Consider the following 21,007-nt stretch of genomic DNA (forward strand, 5'->3'; position numbering starts at 1 on the left):
ATTTGAATATGTACTGGTGCACAGTATTCTGCTGCAGAGTATGAGTGCTATTGAGGTTATTTGTAGCACTTTGAAGTTTGCTCCCCATGAGAGGCCAGCTAGTTGTTTTCTTAAGTTGTTCCTTGCATTGCCTTTGACAGTTGGCCTAAATGGCCTGTGGTATGCAGCTGGTTCAGCTGTACTTTTTCTTGCACTACTCAGTATGTCACATGGCTGCAGGTAGAATAGGAAGTAGAGCTGGGGCCTTCCACTTGATGGACCCAGGTTCAAATCCTGCCTCCTGCTGCAATATCCTTGATCAAAACAGCTGCCATAATTTGCATCAGCAAAAAAATACTAAGATGTAAAAGATACGCCAAACATGTAATTTAGCTCGATATATGGTTACAGATTCTTACAGCATTTTGTAGCTTTACAACTATTGCAGCTGCAGCCAATCACTGAATGGACAAGCAATGTTGCTTCCTTCATAACGCTTCCAAAGTTGGGCCACTAACTTGTGCCGAGTGTTAATTTCTGGCCCTGAACAGGAGACAAACTCAAATGGTTCAACAAGACTGGTCATTTTAACCAATACTGCAGTCTGCTATGCTTCCAGAGCAGATTAAACTCTCAGATGGAGTAACACAAAGAGGGACGAGTATATTTTCCTAGTAACATGGTCCAACAAATTATACTTTTATTAAAATAAAGATTTCAGCATCATACAACAGCAATTTAAAGGATAAGCCTATTTGTACACTGGGCCACATGAAACCACTGCATTAACTTCCTGACATCCAATATATTCTGCATGCAGAAACTAAATATTAGTCTTGTTTCTGGACAGTTTTTGCCCCCCCAAGGAATCATGAAAGATCCTTTCAACAGAGGCTGTACTTTGAAAGTCCACTCATGTCACTTGGATGTAAAATCAGTAAAGACTATTGTAAACTGTACAAAATGCTTTTTATTTTTCAATAAGACTCAGATTCACACCCCTGGACATTTGTACAGTTTCTGAAAAGTAAAGAGCTACAACACAAAAAAGAAATTTAAAAAGCAACTAAATGCAACCTACACCTCTATTACAACATATTAACAGCTACTAATAGTGTCTTTGTGTTTGCGATGCTCCAAAACACATGATCTGGCTGGCAAACTGTAACTCTACAACAATATTCCAGTCATATTATATAGCTCTACTATGTATAATGATCTCAGGAGATACAGTAAAAATATTCAAGTTTGACTGTAATGCTGTGTAAATTATGAGCCTGATTTCCCTGTTGCGTAGTCAACTTTTTGTGCCAGTTTGCGTATCAGTGCAGCTGCATAAAACATAAAATGGAATGAAAACGGACCTGTCCTGATGGCTCAGAGGAACTGGTTTCCCTGAAGGTAGTATCCTGTACAGTGCTGTTCGTTGAGGACTTTGTGTGATTGCTGTACACTGCCGTCTCCATACCTAAGCCTTCTGGGAGTTCTTAAGGGGCCTGGGCCCATCCACAGGAGGCGGCTCTGTCTCCCTATTGTCTACAGCATTTTGCAGCTCCAAATCTTCGTGCTCTTGGCAGCACAACTGTCCTGTAGGCACCCATAATCGCAGTGCACCTTCCTGGTGTGCCTTGCAGAAGGAGTTAGGGCACAGCTGGCAGAAGGCCTCCGAGTTCTTCCCACAGACATCACAATGGTGCCATGGGCAGTCCCATCGACCTGCAGGTCCAAAGTGAAAGGGAGTTTGAGTATACCCCATCCTCTCAGACAAACAAACAAACAAACAAACAGACAGGGTACGAGAAGGCAACTTACCAAAGGGCCGCTTGGTGCGGTCCAAGCAGGACAAATGATAGGCCTTTGTACAAGACTTCCTGTCACAAAGCACCAGCTGGCCTCCATCCCCACAGCGGAAGCATTCATCTTCTGACCTCTTCTTCCCCTCGGTGCGAGCCTTGCGCTTCCTCAGCTTCTTCTTTGGCTTCTTCCCTTTGATATCTGAAGTCTGCCCACTGGAGTTCTAAAATGACACAAATGAATAGTTGGGTCTCAAGATAACACGGTTATGGTGAGTTAAGCATTCTCAGCCACATGTACACAAAGTAGCTTAACAGGTTGAGAGAGGAGGGGGGGGGGGGGGGGGGGGGGGAGAAGGGTCTTAATGAGCATGCTTCGCCAATCAACTGGAAGAGTTCACATATCATCACCTTGGGCCTGTCGCCAAGAAAGCCACTACAGTTTGGGGCACCACAGCGACACACTGTCTTCTCATTGCCCAGACAGTCCAGGTTGTAGTTAAAGGTCAGCTCTGTGTCTACATGTCAGACAAATCACATCATTTTAATCAGTCAGTAACTGCAATTAAACAATTTGCTTCCGGTACAACAAAAGCTGAATTAAGTTATACTGGGTAAATACATTTTAGTCTCATTTCTCAATTGCCAATTCCCTCTCAGCATTCAAGAAGGGTGTCAAAACATACCTCTTTCAACCTCACTTCTCATCTACTCCATATATTTAGATCACTTGTTACAAATACATTTCCTACAGTTTTTATACATTGCTATCAGAGACCTTATGCTACGCGTTGCTACTGTTATGTAACATTATTGTTAAAGTTACTGGTTCTAAAGATTCCAGCTACTCATGCAATGTATCCTGGTTTAAATGGTGCCACCAGAAACTGACTGTACTTAAATTGCACCCCTGCATCTATGTTTATCTTGCTAAAATGTACACCACTTTGATTCATTTAGCATTTTTCCCAATGCAAATGTAGTCCTCCACTCGGAGACAGACAAACAATCGTTAGCTACTAAGGATACTCTTACCTGCAGGGATGTCGCAGACGGCAAACAGCCCCACCCTGGTATCTCCATTCACTGTCCACTTCTGAGTCTCGCAGTTGGGTTGGCAGCTGTGGTTCATGAAGCGCGAGTAGTTACCTTTGGGGCCAGCATCAATGATGCGATCCTGATGGCAGAGAAAGATTCTCAAGGACAGTTCACAGATAAGGCTCTGCAATGCTTCTACTTTCAGTAACTGAGCAGTAAAGGTGCCAAAAGTCTGGAAGTGGTAAATGCAGAATAGAAATGATACCGTGCATTGATCCCATGTGGCATGGTGGTGCAGTGGGTAACTAAGTTTATTTTGCGCTTGTATGTTCTCCATGTTTGTGTGGGTTTCCTTATTTACATTATTGTATTTGGCACTTTTAAAAAGTTTATCATATATAACCTGTAAGGAACTAGCCAAACTTACTAATTTTATCTGCCTCATTGGTCAAGAACCAATTTTAATCCTTCTAGGGAAGTCTAAGTCTACCTACTATGCCACAATAAAAAAAAGCCTATGGCTTAATCCCTCAATTATTCATGCTTGAGGTTCCATCAAAACATGAGAAATCTATAATGGAGTTACAAATTCATGGTAAGACTTATTGATGAAAACAGGATAAGTGGGCATCTCATATAAGGCAGCAATACAAACAGGGTTTCAGTGCTCCTCTACATAGGAAACATTGAGCATAAGAGAGGGAACACCATGGACAGGGCAGCAGACTATTACCATAAAGCAACATTAAATGTTAAATTAAAATTAAACACCACTTCCACAATCTCACATGCAAAACAGTGCTGTGTTGCTTCTGTGGATGAGGCAACAGAGTGATATAAATGACAATGAGTTGCAGCGTAATGGAGCACTGCATGGGCATAACGAATTAAACGTTTGATTTCAAATGCCGACCGTGTGTTTTGTGGTTAACTTTACAGAAGTGTCTGTGAGGAAGAGACTGATCTCTGTGACTGAATCACACAAATATTAGTTGGTATCTGGTCATTTTCAGACTCCAATAAAAATCATTAAACCATGTACATCTATTTCCTTGGTAGTTTCTGCAGATGTCCCAGGTAAAGCAGCACCCCATAGTGCTGTTTCAGTTTTGTTTGCTTTTGTATCTACACCATCACTAAAAGTAATAAAAGTTTCAATTTGTTCACTGAGTAAGTTCTGCAAGTCTTGAATATAGCTATAATAAAAAAAGCTGCAAGACTAATTTTAATATTTCTAAATTTATATTAGAATTTAAAAGTACTTTGACAATAGAAAAAATGTATCCACAAATTCCTATTGAATGGCAATGAATACTGACAAATTTATCCCATAAACATACATTTTTCATCTTGTTACAGATTACCTACACTCACAAAACAAGAAATGAGCTATATCGACTGTGGATGGGAGTTGAATTAATGTGGTGTCAACACTTTTGTGCTATTTGAGTGCTCCTTACTGAAAACAGTGGAATTAAAAATACATAAGGGGGGGGGGGGGGGAATTCTCTCTCCAAATTCTATTTAACACATGAGCCCAGTATACTTGGTTTCCAAGACTAGTTCTAGAACAAACCTTTCCAAAGTGCCTACCTTGTCAATGGTCAGCATATAGAAATGGGTGATGCCATTTTCCTGCGCATATTTGATTCTGGCTCGGCACTCTTCTTCATCAATGACTTCACCCACGTACTCATTCACAAATTCTCCCTGAGGGAACATTCACATTGACACAGGTTGTGCTCCTGTTCATAATGTGGGAACTTGAACCATACTTATTTTCAACTTGAACTAAAAAAAAAAAAATTGTCATTTTGAGGGATGGTAAAAGCATAATTCCAAAGTGCAGAGAAAGATATGAAAAGCAACAAAGTGTGTTGCGGAGCCGCCATGAGACTTCTGGGGCAAAGTGCATGACAAATGGGTGAAGATAAATGAGCTTCATCAACACAAACAGCTATATCTTAGGCAAATTTTAGCCAAAAAATCTAAATAGATTTTAATGTCTGCAAAATGTTTGCATTTCAGTGGTGCCATCTGACAGAAAAAGAGAGGTGAAGTGTTCTCCAACATAATACTTCCGGCTCCACTGTGTCAGTTACATGTGGCTAAATGTGCACTGATGAGCTGTATGTCCATAGAAGACCATAAGAGGTGCACATGTGGTATGTGTACCTTTTTGATGTCTCTGAGGGTCACCAGGCCCCAACCCTTGCCAGCAGTTTTGATGACCTTTGTGTCGGGGTACTGGCGCTTTGTGAAGGCCTGATTGTGGCAATATGCACCTGCAGGGCACACTTGTGGGTGGCACTCGTACATCAGCATTCGGTTCAGGCACTCAGACTCAAAGCCACATGGCTTTTCGTCCGTGGGCTTGCAGTTGCATTTTGGGATCTCTGCAATGTCTGCTGTGTAGATCTGGACTCTTCCACATGGCTTGTTGACCTGGCATAGTTAAAAGATGAGGGCTTACACTTCAAAGAAAAAATGTCCAGGAAAACAAACTAACTACCAACTAACAAAGCAGCTTTACTCTGGGGTTCTTCTGGACTACCTAGTCCTGTAACAGCAGGTATAATGTGCAACTTCTAAGAAGCACTGTAATGTCAGTACCAATGCATCTGCACTTGGGGACCTCCAAGCCTGCTGCTTTACGTCAGATTTCAGTGCGTTTTGGACATCAAGGCATGGGCACGTTATTGCCAACATAACACTACATCTCAGCTGTGTTTGTTATTGGTTTAAAAATAAAAAATAAAAAAAAAAGGGGGGGGGGGGGGGGGGGCAAAAAAACCAAAAGTAATAATTTGTCTCAATACACATAAAACACAGCACCTGTAAAAAGAATGTTACATGTCACAAGGAAAGACAAGTGCCAGTCATTAGAGAGAACAGCCAAACCTTGATATACTTGGCAAGGATAGAGAATGAAGAGCTACAGACAGACCTTGATATACTTGTAGGGTGGAGGTTTCCTTTCATTCTCCTGGGCCTCCTTAGCCTCACGTTCCACCCTGATCTCATTGAAGCGCATCTCAGCCTCTAGAAGGGCTGCCAAAAAACACCACAGGTATGAAGGATCACAAAGCACACAAAGGAAATTCTCAATCATCACCTCAGTACATCTGCTGTAAAGTATCTATGCCCACAGTACAGACACAGCATGTGCGTATACTCCACAGCTGCCACACACAATTAAGTTACACAAAGTACCAGTACACTTGTTCAAAACCTGCATGGGATGAACTGTCAGAAGAATGAAAGAAGTGAATCACAAGTATGCTGCATCTCTTGGAACTGCTGAATGTGGGCTCATTTGCTCAGACTTCCTGCCCTAATGCCTCAGTAAAACTACATTCCACCAGACAGTTTCAAATTTTTGACTGGTGCTGTTTATTTTCCATCTCCCACAGTTTGCTCAAAAACCAGCATGATCTTACCATTCTGGAAAACTTTGCCAATTCCATTCTTCTTGTACTTGATTCCCCGGTCACCTTCCATGTATGGAAAAACCCTTGCCTGATGCGTCCAGAAATAATCTTTAGAGCCAAAGAAGAAAACTGGGAATTCTCCAACATTATGTGGCATATGCTGGATGTTGACAGGGACACTGCGTGGGTGTCGAATCTCAGCAGGCCACCATCTGAAGGAAATAAAAAGTATATTTGCAGGAGATGCAGTGTATGTGGACTGTGTGCTGCTCAGTGGAGTACATGTACACTGGAAAGGTGGCAGTCAGAAAACTGCATCAGCTCATGCAAACACTTGCTTGAACATTACCCTTTCAGACAATTTGCCACCCTGAAATACTGCAATGTACCATCTGAACAACAAAGCTAAAAGACTTGCATCCACAGTCCTTTGGGTGCATTTAATGTAGGTAACAGTTCCAGCCATAAACAAGAGCACTTTTGTTCAAGTCAGTCTGATGGTGAACCAGTCACTGAAATTAATATAATTACTGGGTGATAAGGCAAACTGTGGTACATAATCTATTGGCGAAGAATTTTGTTTGCTGCATGAACTGCTTCACAAAAACCTCCCACATCCCCTGTGTGAAATTATAAAGAGCACCCCCCCAACAGATGATCACCAGTTCATACTTCATTTTTGGGGCACACCTGAACCACAAACACTTCTCTTTGTACAGCTGTAGCAGAGAGCTAGCCAGGGATCAGTTAAAGTTTCTATTAGGTATAGAAGCTGTGCTGTAACTTAGTCAAGATTTTAAATCCAGTGGAGAGGGGAGGGAAAAACAAAAACAAACTTTCCTCTTGGATCATTTGAAGGGGGGGAGGGGAAAAAAAAAAAAAAAAAATTCTCAAAATGCTGATCATACTATACATGCACATCTGCAGTCTGAGTGTGCATACAGGATACACACTTGCAGTGCTAAATTTGGCTTAATGAGATTACTAGAGAGTAACTTTCAACTTTGTAACAGGCATCTAATACATTACCAGATAAATGGAACTGACTAATCACTTTGGTATTTCACACCAGTTTTATCTGACATTTGCTTGGGGGGGAGGGAAAAAAAAAAAAAAAAAAAACAAAAAAACATCTTGATTTCAATACTTCAAAGATAAGAAAGTAATGTGATTATTTAGCCAATGGAATATGGCCACATTTGTTGATATAAATGTTACAGAAGTTCTCTTCATTTTTAACTTTGGTTTATGAATTTGTGATTTTATCACAAAGTAGGAAATGGGTTTTCAAACTGAAACACAAGCAAAAAAGTGATAAATATATTAGAGTTATAGAATAGTCTCCATGCCACATACTGGCTAGAGCTTCCAGTTACAATGGGTTTCACTGCACATACAACACATATAATCAACAACCATAGACACACCTGTACTTCCCAAGCTTGACCCAGATGATGTCCTGGTACTTTGGCTTTTTGCCAGCTCTGCAGTCATTGCAGAACCAGCTGCCATCAGGCATGGCAATGTTGAGGCAGTCTGGGTGGAAGGCAGCAGGGCAAGACTCGCAGCACAACAGACTGCCCCCTAGAGGTCCAGAAACAACATCTGGTCAATTTGCAGGAAACAGCATCAAAATTTGTGGCAAAGATGTCAAGTGACAGCATCCATTAAAAAAAGGTATTCTGCAAAAAAAAAAAAAAAAAAAAAAAAAACACCTGCAACATCGCATCCAGTAAGAGGAGGATACAAGGCTGACCTCTTGACTCACTGTCCGGTTTTTCCAAGATGTCCCCCCCGCATTTACATTTATTTATTTAGCAGACACTTTTCTCCAAAGCAGCTTCCAATGAACTCTATGTAGTTTTATCAGCCCACACACCTTATTCACCACAGTGACTTACACTGCTAGATACACAACTTACACTGGTCATTCATCCATACATCAGTAGAACACGAACACACACGGGAACCTGAACAGCATGTCTTTGGACTGTGGGAGGAAACCAGAGCACCCGGAAGAAACCCACGCAGACACAGGGAAAACATGCAAACTCCACACAGACTGGGAATGGGGAACGAACCCACATTCTCTCGCACCACCCAGGTGCTGAGAGACAGCAGCACTACTCGCTGTGCTACTGTGCCGCCCCACACTTAAGTATGGAACAGATCTTTACTGCTACATATTGCTGTGGCATAACGAAGGGCAAGTACTTTAATGGAATCAGCAGGGTAAATCCTGCAACGTCCAACATCCCTTCTCTACAAAAGTTGTCACAACAAATGTAGACCTGCACAAACTCTTGCACTGCATTCGGCCATAAACTTGTGTAATTAACATAAAGGAAAGCCTTAATTGTGTAACACACAATGGTGGTGTGTAAAGAGAGACACTGGAGTACTACTGAAGAAGTTCAGAGTGCTACAGATTACTAGTTTGGTCAGGGTTTGTTGTAATGAATTTGCACATCTGTGTTTCACTGATCAAGTATGACATGGGGAAATAATCCGCTCAGCCTGGTCACACCCCAGAGCGCCAGATACAAACTATGTGTACCGAAGCCACACTGAAGCTGTGAATATTGTTCTGCATTTTAGGGGACTGAAGATTGACGGTGCAGCATAAGCACTGTCACATGGCCTATAGTGACCTATCACTAACAAGCTTAATTGTTTATACAAGTTCATTTCAAATAGACACTCCAGATGCAGTTGGCTTAATTGCAAGATGTGTAAAGTACAAGGTACTTGTACAACCACAACACTGACCTTTGGAGCAGATGAAGCACCAGCTGACATTGACATGCGAGTGGTGGCTGTAGCTCTTCTTGCGGTTGAAGTGGTTTGTGCAGATGATGGAGCTGGGTGCGAGCACCTGGCTGCCTGCTGCCACGCAGAGGTCACCGGTGTGGTAGGCCACGGGACACCGAACACAGCGAAACATCTTACCTGCAAAACACAACACTTGCACCACTGCTGCACACAAACATGAGGCAGCACAAAAGTACCTCCAAGTACCTAGAAACAACTTCAGCTGACAAGACACCTCTAAATGCAGGCATCCATTTAAACAAGTCACCAGCAAGGTTTATGGAACATCTGCACTGGAAAGTGCTACAGCAGTAAAGGATTGAGAAGCAAAGTGTAGATTAGGAGTAAAATACAAGATTCTCGCCCTTCGCGTGCCATGGGGTCCCCACCTTTGGTGGCCTTGTGCTTTGTCCGGCTGCTCAGGTGACAGCTGAGGCACGTGTGAAGGGGGCAACGAAAGCCCTTGCTCTGAAAGACGGACAGGGCGCTGAGCCGGGCACAAGCCTCGTGGTAAAATTTCCCACACTGCTGCACCGTGCAGCGCTGTACCTCACCGTCTGTCCGCTTACAGGAGAAACACGGGTGCACACCTGGCCAGAGACGAGGCACTTGGATGAGCCAGAAGGCACTGCAGCTATACCATAAACACCGTGCAAAATGCACAGTACAAACAGCAGACTGACATGAAAAGAAAGGAATCGATATGTTTTGAAAATAGTACATTTACCAAATTTCATTAGTCATTGTTTTAGCCAAGTTTTTTTTTTTTTTTTTTGAAAAAGCAGGCATGCATGAATAAGGAAGGTTTGCATTACTATACTTTTAGTGACCATCACATAGCTGTTAGTCTTATTTGAGCTAAATTTAGCATTATATTTTCAACTGGGTTCCAAAATTGAAGACCCAGTGTACATTCCAACCAACTGCCTATGAACAGAAATATAATTTCTGTATTCCTGCTTAGTTTTAAATGTTGAATTGTATGCTAAATGGAGCCATTTTATGAAAATGGCTGTAATGTTTTAAGACAAACATAAGTTAATAGTTTTTACATGCATGCATGCATTAAGATCTTAATTATAGTTCATTTGCTATGCAGGAACAGGCAAACATTTATCAAAAAGAGATGCTTGTGTTAAAATTGTCCTGGTCCCACTGGTGGCACAAGGTGTGTGTGTGGTTCATGAAAACACTACTCTACAACCTACAGATACAGCAGTCTCAACACTGATCAAACACACCAAGTAGAGTGCCCACTGGTGCAGCTTCCAGCTACAGGTCAGAGTGTACGAGATAAGAACCCGGGACAGAGTACTCACCAGTCTCACACGACTGGCACAAAAACTTGCCCCGTGGCTGGGGCAAGACACCGAGGCACTGCAGGTGGAATGCTCCACAACACTGGCCCTCACACATCTGGACCTCACCGCTTTCCTCACATACCTCAAGAAAGAAATCATCCAACATACATTAGCTCTACCAAAAGATGCTGTGGGTTATGTACATACACATTTACCTTTGTACATCTCTGGAGTATGAATGAAGCAGATGAATAGAAGAAAGTGATCACCAGCTCACCTGGCAGATGATGTCCCTCTTGTGACCACGCTCACCCTTCTTGATAACACATGCTTCTTCTGTGGCCTCCACCGGGGATTCGGGCTGCTCGCTGCACTCAGATGCTTGGCACTGGGTGGCAATAAAAGGCCAAAAAACTGAGTGACAAATAAGGGGAGGCAGAGCTGAGGTTCCCGGGACAGCAGGAAGTGTTCTCACCTCTGTTTCAGGGTCAGATGGGACACGACTCTTTCGCTGGGGAGACACTAGTGATGAACTGTCCAGCACTTGTTTCCGCTTTCTACCACGTTTAGATTTTGCAGGTGATGAGTTTCCTAGCAGGAATGGGACAAAGATGTACAGCATGATTGAATTTTGTTATTTAAATCCAAAACAGAAATGGCAGAACTACAATACAATAAATACAAGACAAAAACACACAAAATAATGGCTGGAAATGTTAAAATATAGAATATTAAGCAGTGTTTTATTTTTATGCTATAAACCAATATAAATAGTACCAAAATTTACCTGAGTTGTCCATTTGTGGGCTTTCTGACACACACTTCCTCTCCAGACTGGAGGCCTTTATTTTCAACATTGACTTTACTGTGGCTATAGACTCAGTCTTGAACAAAAGGAACAGTCCACATACATGTGTAAGAGGACAGACAACCCAGGATGGAAGAAAATTTTATAAAATAAAATAAAAAAAACCCCAAATCAATAATCTTGCATGATTTCGGCTAAAGTTTTTTTTTTAAAACATAACCCACATCTCTTAAACAGAGGACCATTCAGCATTACTACTATGCAGTGTTTAGGAGACTGAGGACAAGGGTACCCAAAAGCCAGCAGCTGTCGCCCCTACTTCTGATGGCACCCATTTTCTGACAATTACCTTCTGCTTAACCACACAGCCATTTACTTTCACTCGTTTCCTGGGAGCTTCAGCACTGTCCACAGCCACACCCAGTATCCTCTTTGGGGCCTTTTTCACTTCTTGTGAAGCTTTGCTCCCTAAGAACAGGCGGACACAGCAAGAGAAGACAAAGACTGATGGGTAAGGCATGTTCCTACAAACCAAAATAAAGAAGGAAAAAAACTGGACATGTTTTAATGACAACTATGACAGTAAATACTGCATAAGAATGACTGACCAATTAAGCTTCAATATGACAAGCCTATAATGTGGTCTCTCCAAGTGGTCAGTCTCCATACTGCTTCTGTGTTTCAGATAGAAACACTTGATGCAAAAATAGTCTTGTATTTCAGTTATGGACTGAGAGGATTGAAATAGCACTACTCCCTTCCTGCTGTTTCTCTGAGCTGATAAAACACTGCTTTCTGTCTCAGTTTTTGTAGCTAAACTCTGTAATAGTACATTAAAGTCTCATACTGTCCCAGCAAAGGTGGCTGCCATGGATTTCATTAAAAATGAAATGGGTAGGAACTCAGGTACAGGCAGTTCAAGAAAACCTAGCTGCCCTGAAGTTACTCAAATCGAAAACGATAATAGTGGAAGTGTCTCCACAGATGGGGAGAATCTTCTCTCAGAGAATTGAGAGAAAAAAAAAAAAGAGAAAAAAAAATGCTGCTTATGTCAAGCAACAAGTGACTTCAATGACACTGAAGGTCTTGAAGACAGGTCACTGGACAACGCTGCATTCACATGATTCGTGCAAGAACGTGCAGAAGACATGCCAATTTCGGGAAAAGTTACCAGGAGTCAAGATGGACAAAGTCCAAACAGACACACAGCGTGAAGTATAAGTGGACAAGAAAGGGGGGCATGGAATTTACCGTGTTGTGGTTTCAAGAAATTTGATCTGCAGATACAAGGGCTGCTGACAAATATTCATTTACTGTTAGTTATACAAGGTGGCGGCTAAGTTCCAGAAATTTACAATTGTAGCGAAAAGGGACTTGATCACATACTTCCCAATCAGACACAGTTTGTAAGTGTGACAAAAGGCACATGGTTTTAAACTGATGGAGACATTGCTGTTGAGTCAATGAAACCAGCATACACAAAGACAAAACTCTGTAGGAAAAACAGACAGCAACAAGGGGTCTTTGGCACAAAAATTAAGTATATTTTAAATTAGATTGATTTTAAACAAAAAACATTTCTAGTTTAAAGCCATTAAATTAAAAAAAGTGAAATCTTTCCAGCACCAAGATAAGTTTGACAATTACATGTACTGTAGAGCTTAATTTTTATTCACTGAAATTATGACTTTTAGTTACATGCGCTTGGTTTGGATTTTCTAACATTCAAACATGGGTAAGTTTATGGGAAATTCATACATTAGACGCAATGCAGATCTACTTGTCACTCAGTCCAATATTATGGACCCCACTGCCTGCATTACAACTGGGCCAAGACCATATTATGGTTAAATAATTAACAAATAAGCATGGAAGAATAGTATTGTGGACATTTTTAACCTTCTCTTGCTCTAGGCTACATATAAAGGCCCTACTGTTTCACTGCAATTTCATTAGTCACAAAGAGTTGAAAAATTAAGTTCATTTCAAGGAAAAGTTGTTTAAAAGAAGAGCGTTACAAAAGACTTAAGTGACTAACCTTTAGAGTCAGACTTTAAATTCCTCATCTTCTCTTGCAAGGGTTTTGTCTGACCAGTTTTCTTTGATTTCTTTGCTAGAAACAAGACGGGAAGGTCAAGGTTTGTGCAACACTTTGACCAACTCTCACAAAGAGCACAACACTCAGCTGCTGTCCACCTGGTTTTGGCACAGAAGTTATTTCAGTCTGAACAGCTGGAGAAGAAGCATCCTGGTGTGCCGCCTTCGCAGTCTTCTTTTCTTTTGATTTTGCAATCTTTCCATTTTTCCCAGATCCAAGTAATTCCTTGAAACAGGGAAAAAGAAAAAAAAAAAGTCAGCAAGGCAATTTTAAAAAAAAAAAAAAACTATTTGGCCTAAAACAGTGTTTAAAATGCTAATGACAAATAAATGTGTACAAAGCTATCAGATAAGTTTTACCGATACAGAAAGGGTGTGCATGTGGCTCATTTGTCCTTAGCAAATACACAAGATCAAGGAAATTCTGTACTACTGATCACAAAGCACTGAAAACAGCTGTCAGCAACTCCACTAGTTATTCAACTTACAGCCAGAACTTTTCATTTTTCTCACAAAAACTTAAGTTCATTAATATTTTGTTAATACAGATGTCCCTCATTTATTTGCTGGTTTGGTTTTGCAAAACCCTTAGATAAAGCTGTAATAAATTCTTAATTTTATGCACGACTTTACCTAGTTGCCAAAGTGCCCATGGGGTTGCAAACAAAGTTCTAAGAATGTAAGAAATTTTTAAAGCATTATGTTAAACAATACAGGTCTTAAGGTATAATTATAAACCTCCAAACAATTTAAAGAGAAAGTTCCAAGTGTTTTTTTTTTTTTTTTTTTTTTTTTTAAATCTGCACAATTTAATAAAACATTGTGTATCAGAACAGCATTCTCTTTAGTAACAGGGCAGCGGCTGGTGTAGAAGACACATTCAGAACACAGAAAAAGTTTGCTAGAAGCCTTGTTGCGGAAGATTAAAACAAACTCAGTACTGAAGCCACAGCCAAGAAGAAAGGAGAATGGAAGAGATGAGACTCCCACTGATGTTTCAGCAGCAGAGGAAGAATCATCAAGGTATTAACCAGTTTATATCAATAGGTCTGCTAAACATTTCCGACAGGTAGGAAAAGATCAGCGCAGATTTCAGTACCAAGAAAAAAGGACAAGAGGATGAAAAAATCCACAAGGTCATGCTCATGGTTGCTCAGCATTAACTGCAGTGATACACAGGGAGAACTGCATACCATAGGAGTTGGATTAAGACCAGGAACATGGCAATTTACCATGTGAGAAAAGCCACAAGGAGATCTTTGGGCATTTGATTGAGTACAGCAAAAATTTTGACTGTTCACCACTGCAAAATGTGGAATGCAGATTTAAAAATGGGTACTCCAGATCATCTCATTATCATGATCAAGACTGTGTACCCTGGACAGATGGTAAAAAGGCAAAAAAATACAAATTACTTTTCATTTGGCAGAGGAGTAAGACCTTACTTCATACTTTCTACTCATGTTTTTACCTTGTAAATCAAGCATGAGAAAACAAGGAGAATGTGGAAAACTGACAGAAGAAACATCAATCCTCAATATCATTATAATAGTAGATTAAAACCTCAAAACACACACACACACACAAAAATCAAAAGCAGAAAAAAATGGCTAAAATGAAATCTCAAAAAAACTGAAGTCATAGTGACAGCAAAGACAACTAAATTCTGGTTCCTGGGATCCAAAAATAAAACTGCAAACCAGGTGTTGTAGGCAAAATGTTAATTTTTTCAGCAATTTAAGACATTGATGAACCTGCTATAGACCAGCTATATATAAAGGGTATTCAGCCTAAGCAATTATGATTAAATTCTCAATCTTGCTATTAATTCAACCACCAGGATAACAAAGCTGACAGGGCTAAGAGGTGGAACAAGAACAAACAGGCACTGTCCACTGCCCAAGCCAGGCCTGAGCACCATTGGTCACCCATCCACCCATACGATTCCAAAAACTGCTTTTCCTGATAAGGGTCATGGTGATCCAGGGCCTTTCCCACAAGTCTGAAGGGAGCGTACACCCTGTAGTGAACACCAGTCCAACGCAAAATACACACACACACACACACACACACACACACACACACACACACTAAGGGCAATTTAAAAGTCAACAGTCCACCTGAACAGAATGTCTCTGGACTATGGAAGGAGAGACCTCACCTTGCGGAGAGACTTTCTGCAGCGTTTAATCCCGCTGATGGCTGTCGGCTGGCACTGCTCTGCTGCAGCAGCTGTGCCACTGGCAGCGCTGATGGCGGAAGGCAGCTCCACCAGCACACGAGGATTCAGCTGCGGCCGGCCGCTTATGTAGGTGAAGGTGAATTTGGCAATACGGTCCTCCAGGGCCATGCCAGCAGCTTCCGTGGCCTGGGAGATGCCCACACTCCACTGAGCCCTTAGTTTCAGGGGTACACTGGGCCGAGTCTGACAGGAGCAACAGGAAAATCTTTTCACACTTATACTAACGCACAGCAAAAGCTCAAAATTAACATCACCACTTCAACATGGGAAGAGATGCTACTGGCTTCATTAATTCTGAACTACAAGTCTCTCACTGATACTGATGGCAATTAAATTTGAAGGTTGTGTTCTGTTCCTTTAAACAAACTGAGAACTGCAGTCTGATGCAGATAAATCCAAAGAAAAACTTGACTGAGAATATTACTGCTTGTGGCAAAAAAAGCTAACATACACGCAGTTCCATAACATACCAACTAATTTTAAGAGGGACAATAAGGGCTTTCATGGCACGCTTCAGGAAACTGGTACCTTTTTATGGTCAGCACGGGAGGCCAGCTGCTTGCCATTTCCTTTACACAGCTCCTGGTACTGTTCTTTACCCCCAAACGTCACCATACTCCGTTCAAAGATGTAGCCTCGCTCAGGAGTATCACCAAAGTACTGCACGTGATACAGCAGTCCTCTGCGGCTATTGACAGCTGAAGCCAGACAAAGCAATTTTGGTAAAGACCCACACAGTTCACAAGCACCAAGTCTATATTCACATAGAAAACCTTTGCACAAAAATTATCCCTGGTCCTTTAGACTGCATTTTTTTCTGGATTGACCAAAAATAAAGAAAAAAGTCAGGACAAGGTAACGTTTAGCTTAGACGGCATCAGTCACTGACAATAAAACCTGAAGCCACTTACCTTTCTGCTTGACATGCTGGTTGAGCGCTGGATCCATAGTCACCATGCAGGGCCACCATGGGTAGCCAGACACCTTGGTCCACACCACATCACCGACAAAAAAGCGCACCTGCATTGGCCTGTCCCCCTCAGGGGGCACCGGGGGCTTGGACTGCACACAGAACTGTCAGGAAGGAGAGGAGAAGGTGGCAGTGACACAATAAACTGCCATTACAAAAGATGTTCACACATTGTAGTAAAAAGGATCACTCACTCTTCACAAAAATATGAATCCACACCCCACCAAACCCTTTAATTTGTGACCATTTTACAACGGAAACACCTTGTGAAACCCTCGCAGCCTGTGGGCGGCCTGAAACAAGCCTAGATAGGAAATTTTTCATTTAAAAACAGAAAAAAGGCATTGCCTCTAATGAGAGACCATGAAAACATTTTGATGTTATTATATTAAAATTCCCCTTTGTTTAATAAGCTATTGCAGGCACCTAAAAAAAACCCCCAAGAGAAACTAAGGTCGGAGGTCACGTCTCAAGCACATCAGTGGAACAAACAGAAACATGAGGGGTCCTACCGAGCTGACTGTGGTGCTGCCCTGGGCTACCTCCCCCTTCACTGGAGAAGCTGGTGGCACAGCAAGTGGGCTCAGCTGAGGCTGGGGGCACGGCATCACGGACCTTTTCCTCTTCTTCTTCCTCCCAGGCTTTTTCTTGATGGGAATGCAAGGGGTGTCCTCCGGGGCAGCAGCTTCAGCAGATAGAGCACTGTCCTCACTGAAGGACGGCGGAAACAGCGGAGGGCTCTTTGGCACCATTTTGGTGATCTGAATTTTGAGCTGTTGAGTGCTTTCCATCTGGGGAGCATCGTGCTGCGGAGGGCCATCTGCTGCCTTCAGGAGGGACCCCTCGGCTGCACACAGCTTGGGCACTTTGTTCTGTTCGCCATTCAAAACGCGGGAGGTCAAGTCCTTGAGCCGCTTATGTCCGTGCCCAGCCATGTTCTGAAGTACGCTGTCTTGAAGAGTGGCAGCCAGCTGTGCGGCCGCCTGGTCCATCAGCACGGCGGGATCAGCACCCATGTCCACATGGCCTTTGTGGCCAATATGTGTGTCTGACGCCTGCTTCATACTGATCGGGTTTAGCGGCTCTACAATCAGAGGCAGAGAGCAGCTTTTGGTATCCATCAAGTCACTGTGCTGCAGGACAAAGAAAGGGGAATGGAATCACTCTGCGCCTGAGCATGGAGCACCTCTCAAGGATGGAACATGAGCCATGATGGCTATAGAACTCATGGGATTTGGCTACAACACCCATGTGCTTGTGCTTCTGATAAACACTGATATGGACATTTAAAAAAAACCCACACCAATCACTGTATCTGTAGTCATTCTGAAGAACTCAAAGTAAACATATTTCAAGTGATCATTGTGAACATTTAGAAAAACACCAGGAGAGCTTTTCCAGGCGCAAGCACAAAGAAGTGTCAGTGACTACATACTAACACAGAAATGACACATACAGTACTATAATTTTTTTTTTCCCCACATTAAATTTAAATCAGATTTTTTGTCAGTTCCAGTAGTGTTTGAATGGACCTTGAGAAAGTGACTCCAATATTGTTTTATGTCATTTCCTTGGTGTGGAAGATTAGGAAATGTACAATGAAAGGTTGGGGAAGGTAGAAAACACTTTTCTGCACCACATATCACACTGAAGAGTGGAAGAGTCATATCTGCAACTCGCAGAATAAGATCAATAAGGCCATTTTTCAAAAGATAGCACATAAAAGCAAATTCTCATGAAATTCAGCAGGTAAGTCATCTATGGATAAAAGAAGACACTAGATGGGATTTGAACAAAAGACAGTTTTGGACAGAAATCCAAATGCAGAGCTAAACAGACGTAGCAAAAGCACGACACATACTGCCACGGTTACCGTACACATAGACTGGGAAACCACGGAAACTTGTTCAAAGAGAGCAAAAAAACGGTCAAGGGGTTAAATACTTAGAAAAGCAGGAACCCACAACATTGTAACATGTTCTAAGGATCTAAGGATTTTGGACACACAACACTACAAGGAAGCTCTGGGAAAACCATGTTTCACCTTCCAACACCAGTGAACTTGCTTTCCTACAGTAAACCCCGACAGCAATTTATTCCCACGGTAAATTACGCCACTGAACTACTACGGTGAGCTCACAGTAATCTGAGTAAACTACTACACTGTGACTGAAGTGGTCCGTGAGTACAGTAAACTCCAACATTACTACTGAAAAGTCTCACAGTAATCACATTACAGAATGAATAGTAGAGTACCACAGTCCAAAAAGTAAAAATCCAACATTACTACTGTAAACTCCCACAAAACGTCCTACACCTACAGTATAAACTTCCACAGTAGTAAATTCAGAGAGCCAGGCCAGTAAACGCCCACAGCAGAGCACCCACCGGTGCAGTACGTACCGTGAACACCCAAGTACCACAGTCCTGCGGTAAAGTCACACACGCCGTACCGGGTACTGCAGTGCAGTGCAGTCCGTCCCAGAGCAGGAGGAGCCGCTGCAGGTCAAGTACCACAGTGATTCACTGAGTGAATTACCGCGGTACCGCTGAAAATGGCCCCCACTGACTGGGGAGCTCGAGCACCGACCGTTCGCCTCACGGAGCGGAGCGAGGGCACGCGGGCGAGCGGGCTGCGCGTGTCAGTGGGCGCGCGACCGCCTAGTCTGTGTCAGTCCTATGCCTCTGTGCAGCGCAGCTCCATCATTGTTCTCCACGCGCAGCTCCGGCATGCGCCCGCTCCCTCTCCCGCTCTCTTGCTCTCCCCCCGCTCCCCTGCTAACTGAGCGCTAGCGAGCGGCTCCGCACATACTACTCACCGGCAGCCGCAGGCGCTCCGTCGGAGCACTTTCTAGTCTAGACTAGTGCAAACACATAGACACAGAGGCACACAGACAGAGGGACGGACGGACACACACCGATACAGGCAGACAGGAGCGCGCGCGCACACACACTGACTCAGCGGGGACAAGTAGCTAACATGATGGCTGGCGAGCTCCTCACTCACTGGCCACTGCCAGCAGTAGCCGCACTCAGTGCAGTGGTGCGGGCCCTCGCCGCCGCCGCCGCCGCCGTCACCTCGGAAAGAGCACGCAGCACACAGTGAACGAGCACACGAGCGATGTAGAAGAACAGCAGAAGGTAAATACAAAAATAACCTGTTTGGAGCATGTCCACCGCGTCGCTGAGCTCTCGCGCCACTGCACGGAATGCCTGCTCGAGCCCGGCTCGTCCCAGTCAGCGCGAAAAATGCTCACTTCCCATTGGCTGACGGCGGAGCGGCGCTCAACCGGCCTTTTCAAATCGCGGCTCCGCGCAGAGGCTGCTCTCGCCGCCGAGGCGAAGCGCCCCGCGTAATTCTTTCAAATTATTATGCGCCGAAAGCGACGATTCTCTCGCTCCTTCCGCCAATTTTGCGCGTCGCGACTGCGGTGGCTGTCCGCTCCGGTGCAGGCGCGGAGAAGGACGGCCATGCGGTGACGTCACAGCAAACACGCGACGGCGGAGCGCCCGCGGGGTTTCCATGATGCCCGAGAACACAAGCGTCTGACACAAGTAGTCCGCGCGCATCGCCTCGTATCCCGGTCGCGGCGAGGCGCGCGCGCCGCTTTGAACGTCCCGTCTACTTACGGCGCTTAAGTTCCTTCCTTCCCACGTGACTGGCGACACGTTACGAGCACATGAGTTATGGGCCCTTGGGAGCGCAGGCAGAGACGCGCCGTAAAGTAATCTGTGTTTTTCATTCGCCTCGTGGATTCACCGCGTGGGGAGGAGCAGCACGTTGGACAAGTGCACCGTCGCTCAGATAAAACGGGCATCTTAAAATTCCCTTTACGAGGAGGTGTCTTTGACTCTTTCTGGGTGGGGAGGGTGCGCTTTGGAGAAAATTCTGGAAAAACCAAATGAGAATAATCATAATATAATTAGAGTGTGGATGTGTTACTAAGCATTTATTAACTATTTATTGATCTACTCGGATACACTTTGGGCTGGTTTTTCTTCTGTAACGGGTAAGAAAACAGCTAAGGACATCCCCGCTTCGGCCGCACCCCATCTCTCTGAAAGTCTCATTTCAGGCAAGTTTAAGTAAATACAGACAACCCCTATAAACGTACCATGTTCAGCCATCAAATCAATGTAAATCTACTACTATTTTACTCAAGAGAATAGTGGCAGGTGGTAGTGTAGTGGCTGCAGGTTCAAATCCCATCTCTAGCTGTAGATCCCTTAAGCAAAGTAATTTCTCAAGGAAAATATTTTTACTGCTTTTATTTTCACATAATTCCAATTCTTGAGCTTCCAATGTTAATTTTAGCCATATATAGGGAGTGTAGTTCATGGACAGCTGGTAGTGTAATGATTAGAGCTACTTGCCTCTGGATCCAAAGGTCACAGGTTCCCTCCCCACCTCTGGCTGTAGTACCCTCGAACAAAGTATTTACCCTAAATTGCTCTGGTACAAATTACCCAGCTGTATAAATGGGTAAATAATTGTAAGCCTGTAATAAGTGTACCCTTAACATTGTAAGTTGCTTAG

General features: G+C 43.2%; 1 protein-coding gene across 2 annotated transcripts; it reads right to left on the reverse strand.

Annotated features, from left to right (window-relative positions):
• Positions 1-667: 667 nt before the first annotated feature.
• Positions 668-20,122, reverse strand: nsd2 (nuclear receptor binding SET domain protein 2). Of its 2 annotated transcripts, none has more exons than XM_018729794.2 (23): positions 20,101-20,122; positions 16,983-17,603; positions 16,412-16,574; positions 16,029-16,198; positions 15,420-15,683; positions 13,358-13,484; positions 13,200-13,274; positions 11,511-11,629; positions 11,141-11,237; positions 10,829-10,944; positions 10,631-10,741; positions 10,372-10,495; positions 9,442-9,642; positions 9,011-9,190; positions 7,669-7,825; positions 6,251-6,453; positions 5,758-5,861; positions 4,986-5,255; positions 4,404-4,520; positions 2,808-2,949; positions 2,184-2,290; positions 1,792-1,996; positions 668-1,695 (listed from the first exon to the last, which is right to left on the reverse strand). In XM_018729794.2, exons 2-23 carry the CDS (start codon positions 17,589-17,591, stop codon positions 1,448-1,450), a joined length of 3,909 nt encoding a protein of 1,302 aa, XP_018585310.2. In that variant the 5' UTR covers positions 17,592-17,603; positions 20,101-20,122; the 3' UTR covers positions 668-1,447. The 2 variants fall into 2 exon arrangements, with proteins under 2 accessions (XP_018585310.2, XP_018585309.2); XM_018729793.2 differs by lacking the exon at positions 20,101-20,122 and adding an exon at positions 19,629-20,031.
• Positions 20,123-21,007: the final 885 nt, after the last annotated feature.

This window comes from Scleropages formosus, chromosome 21 (assembly GCF_900964775.1).
Source record: "Scleropages formosus chromosome 21, fSclFor1.1, whole genome shotgun sequence".
Classification (NCBI taxonomy): domain Eukaryota; kingdom Metazoa; phylum Chordata; class Actinopteri; order Osteoglossiformes; family Osteoglossidae; genus Scleropages; species Scleropages formosus.

Bases quoted from the DNA above. Each gene is read 5' to 3' on its own strand.
- nsd2 (XM_018729794.2), bottom strand. From the start codon at position 17,591: ATGGATACCAAAAGCTGCTCTCTGCCTCTGATTGTAGAGCCGCTAAAC. The intron at 10,945-11,140 runs GTAAATTTTGGT...CATTCCTGCTAG, and splicing joins CCCACAAATGGACAACTCAG to GAAACTCATCACCTGCAAAA. The intron at 2,291-2,807 runs GTAAGAGTATCC...TCTGACATGTAG, and splicing joins CGTCTGCGACATCCCTGCAG to ACACAGAGCTGACCTTTAAC.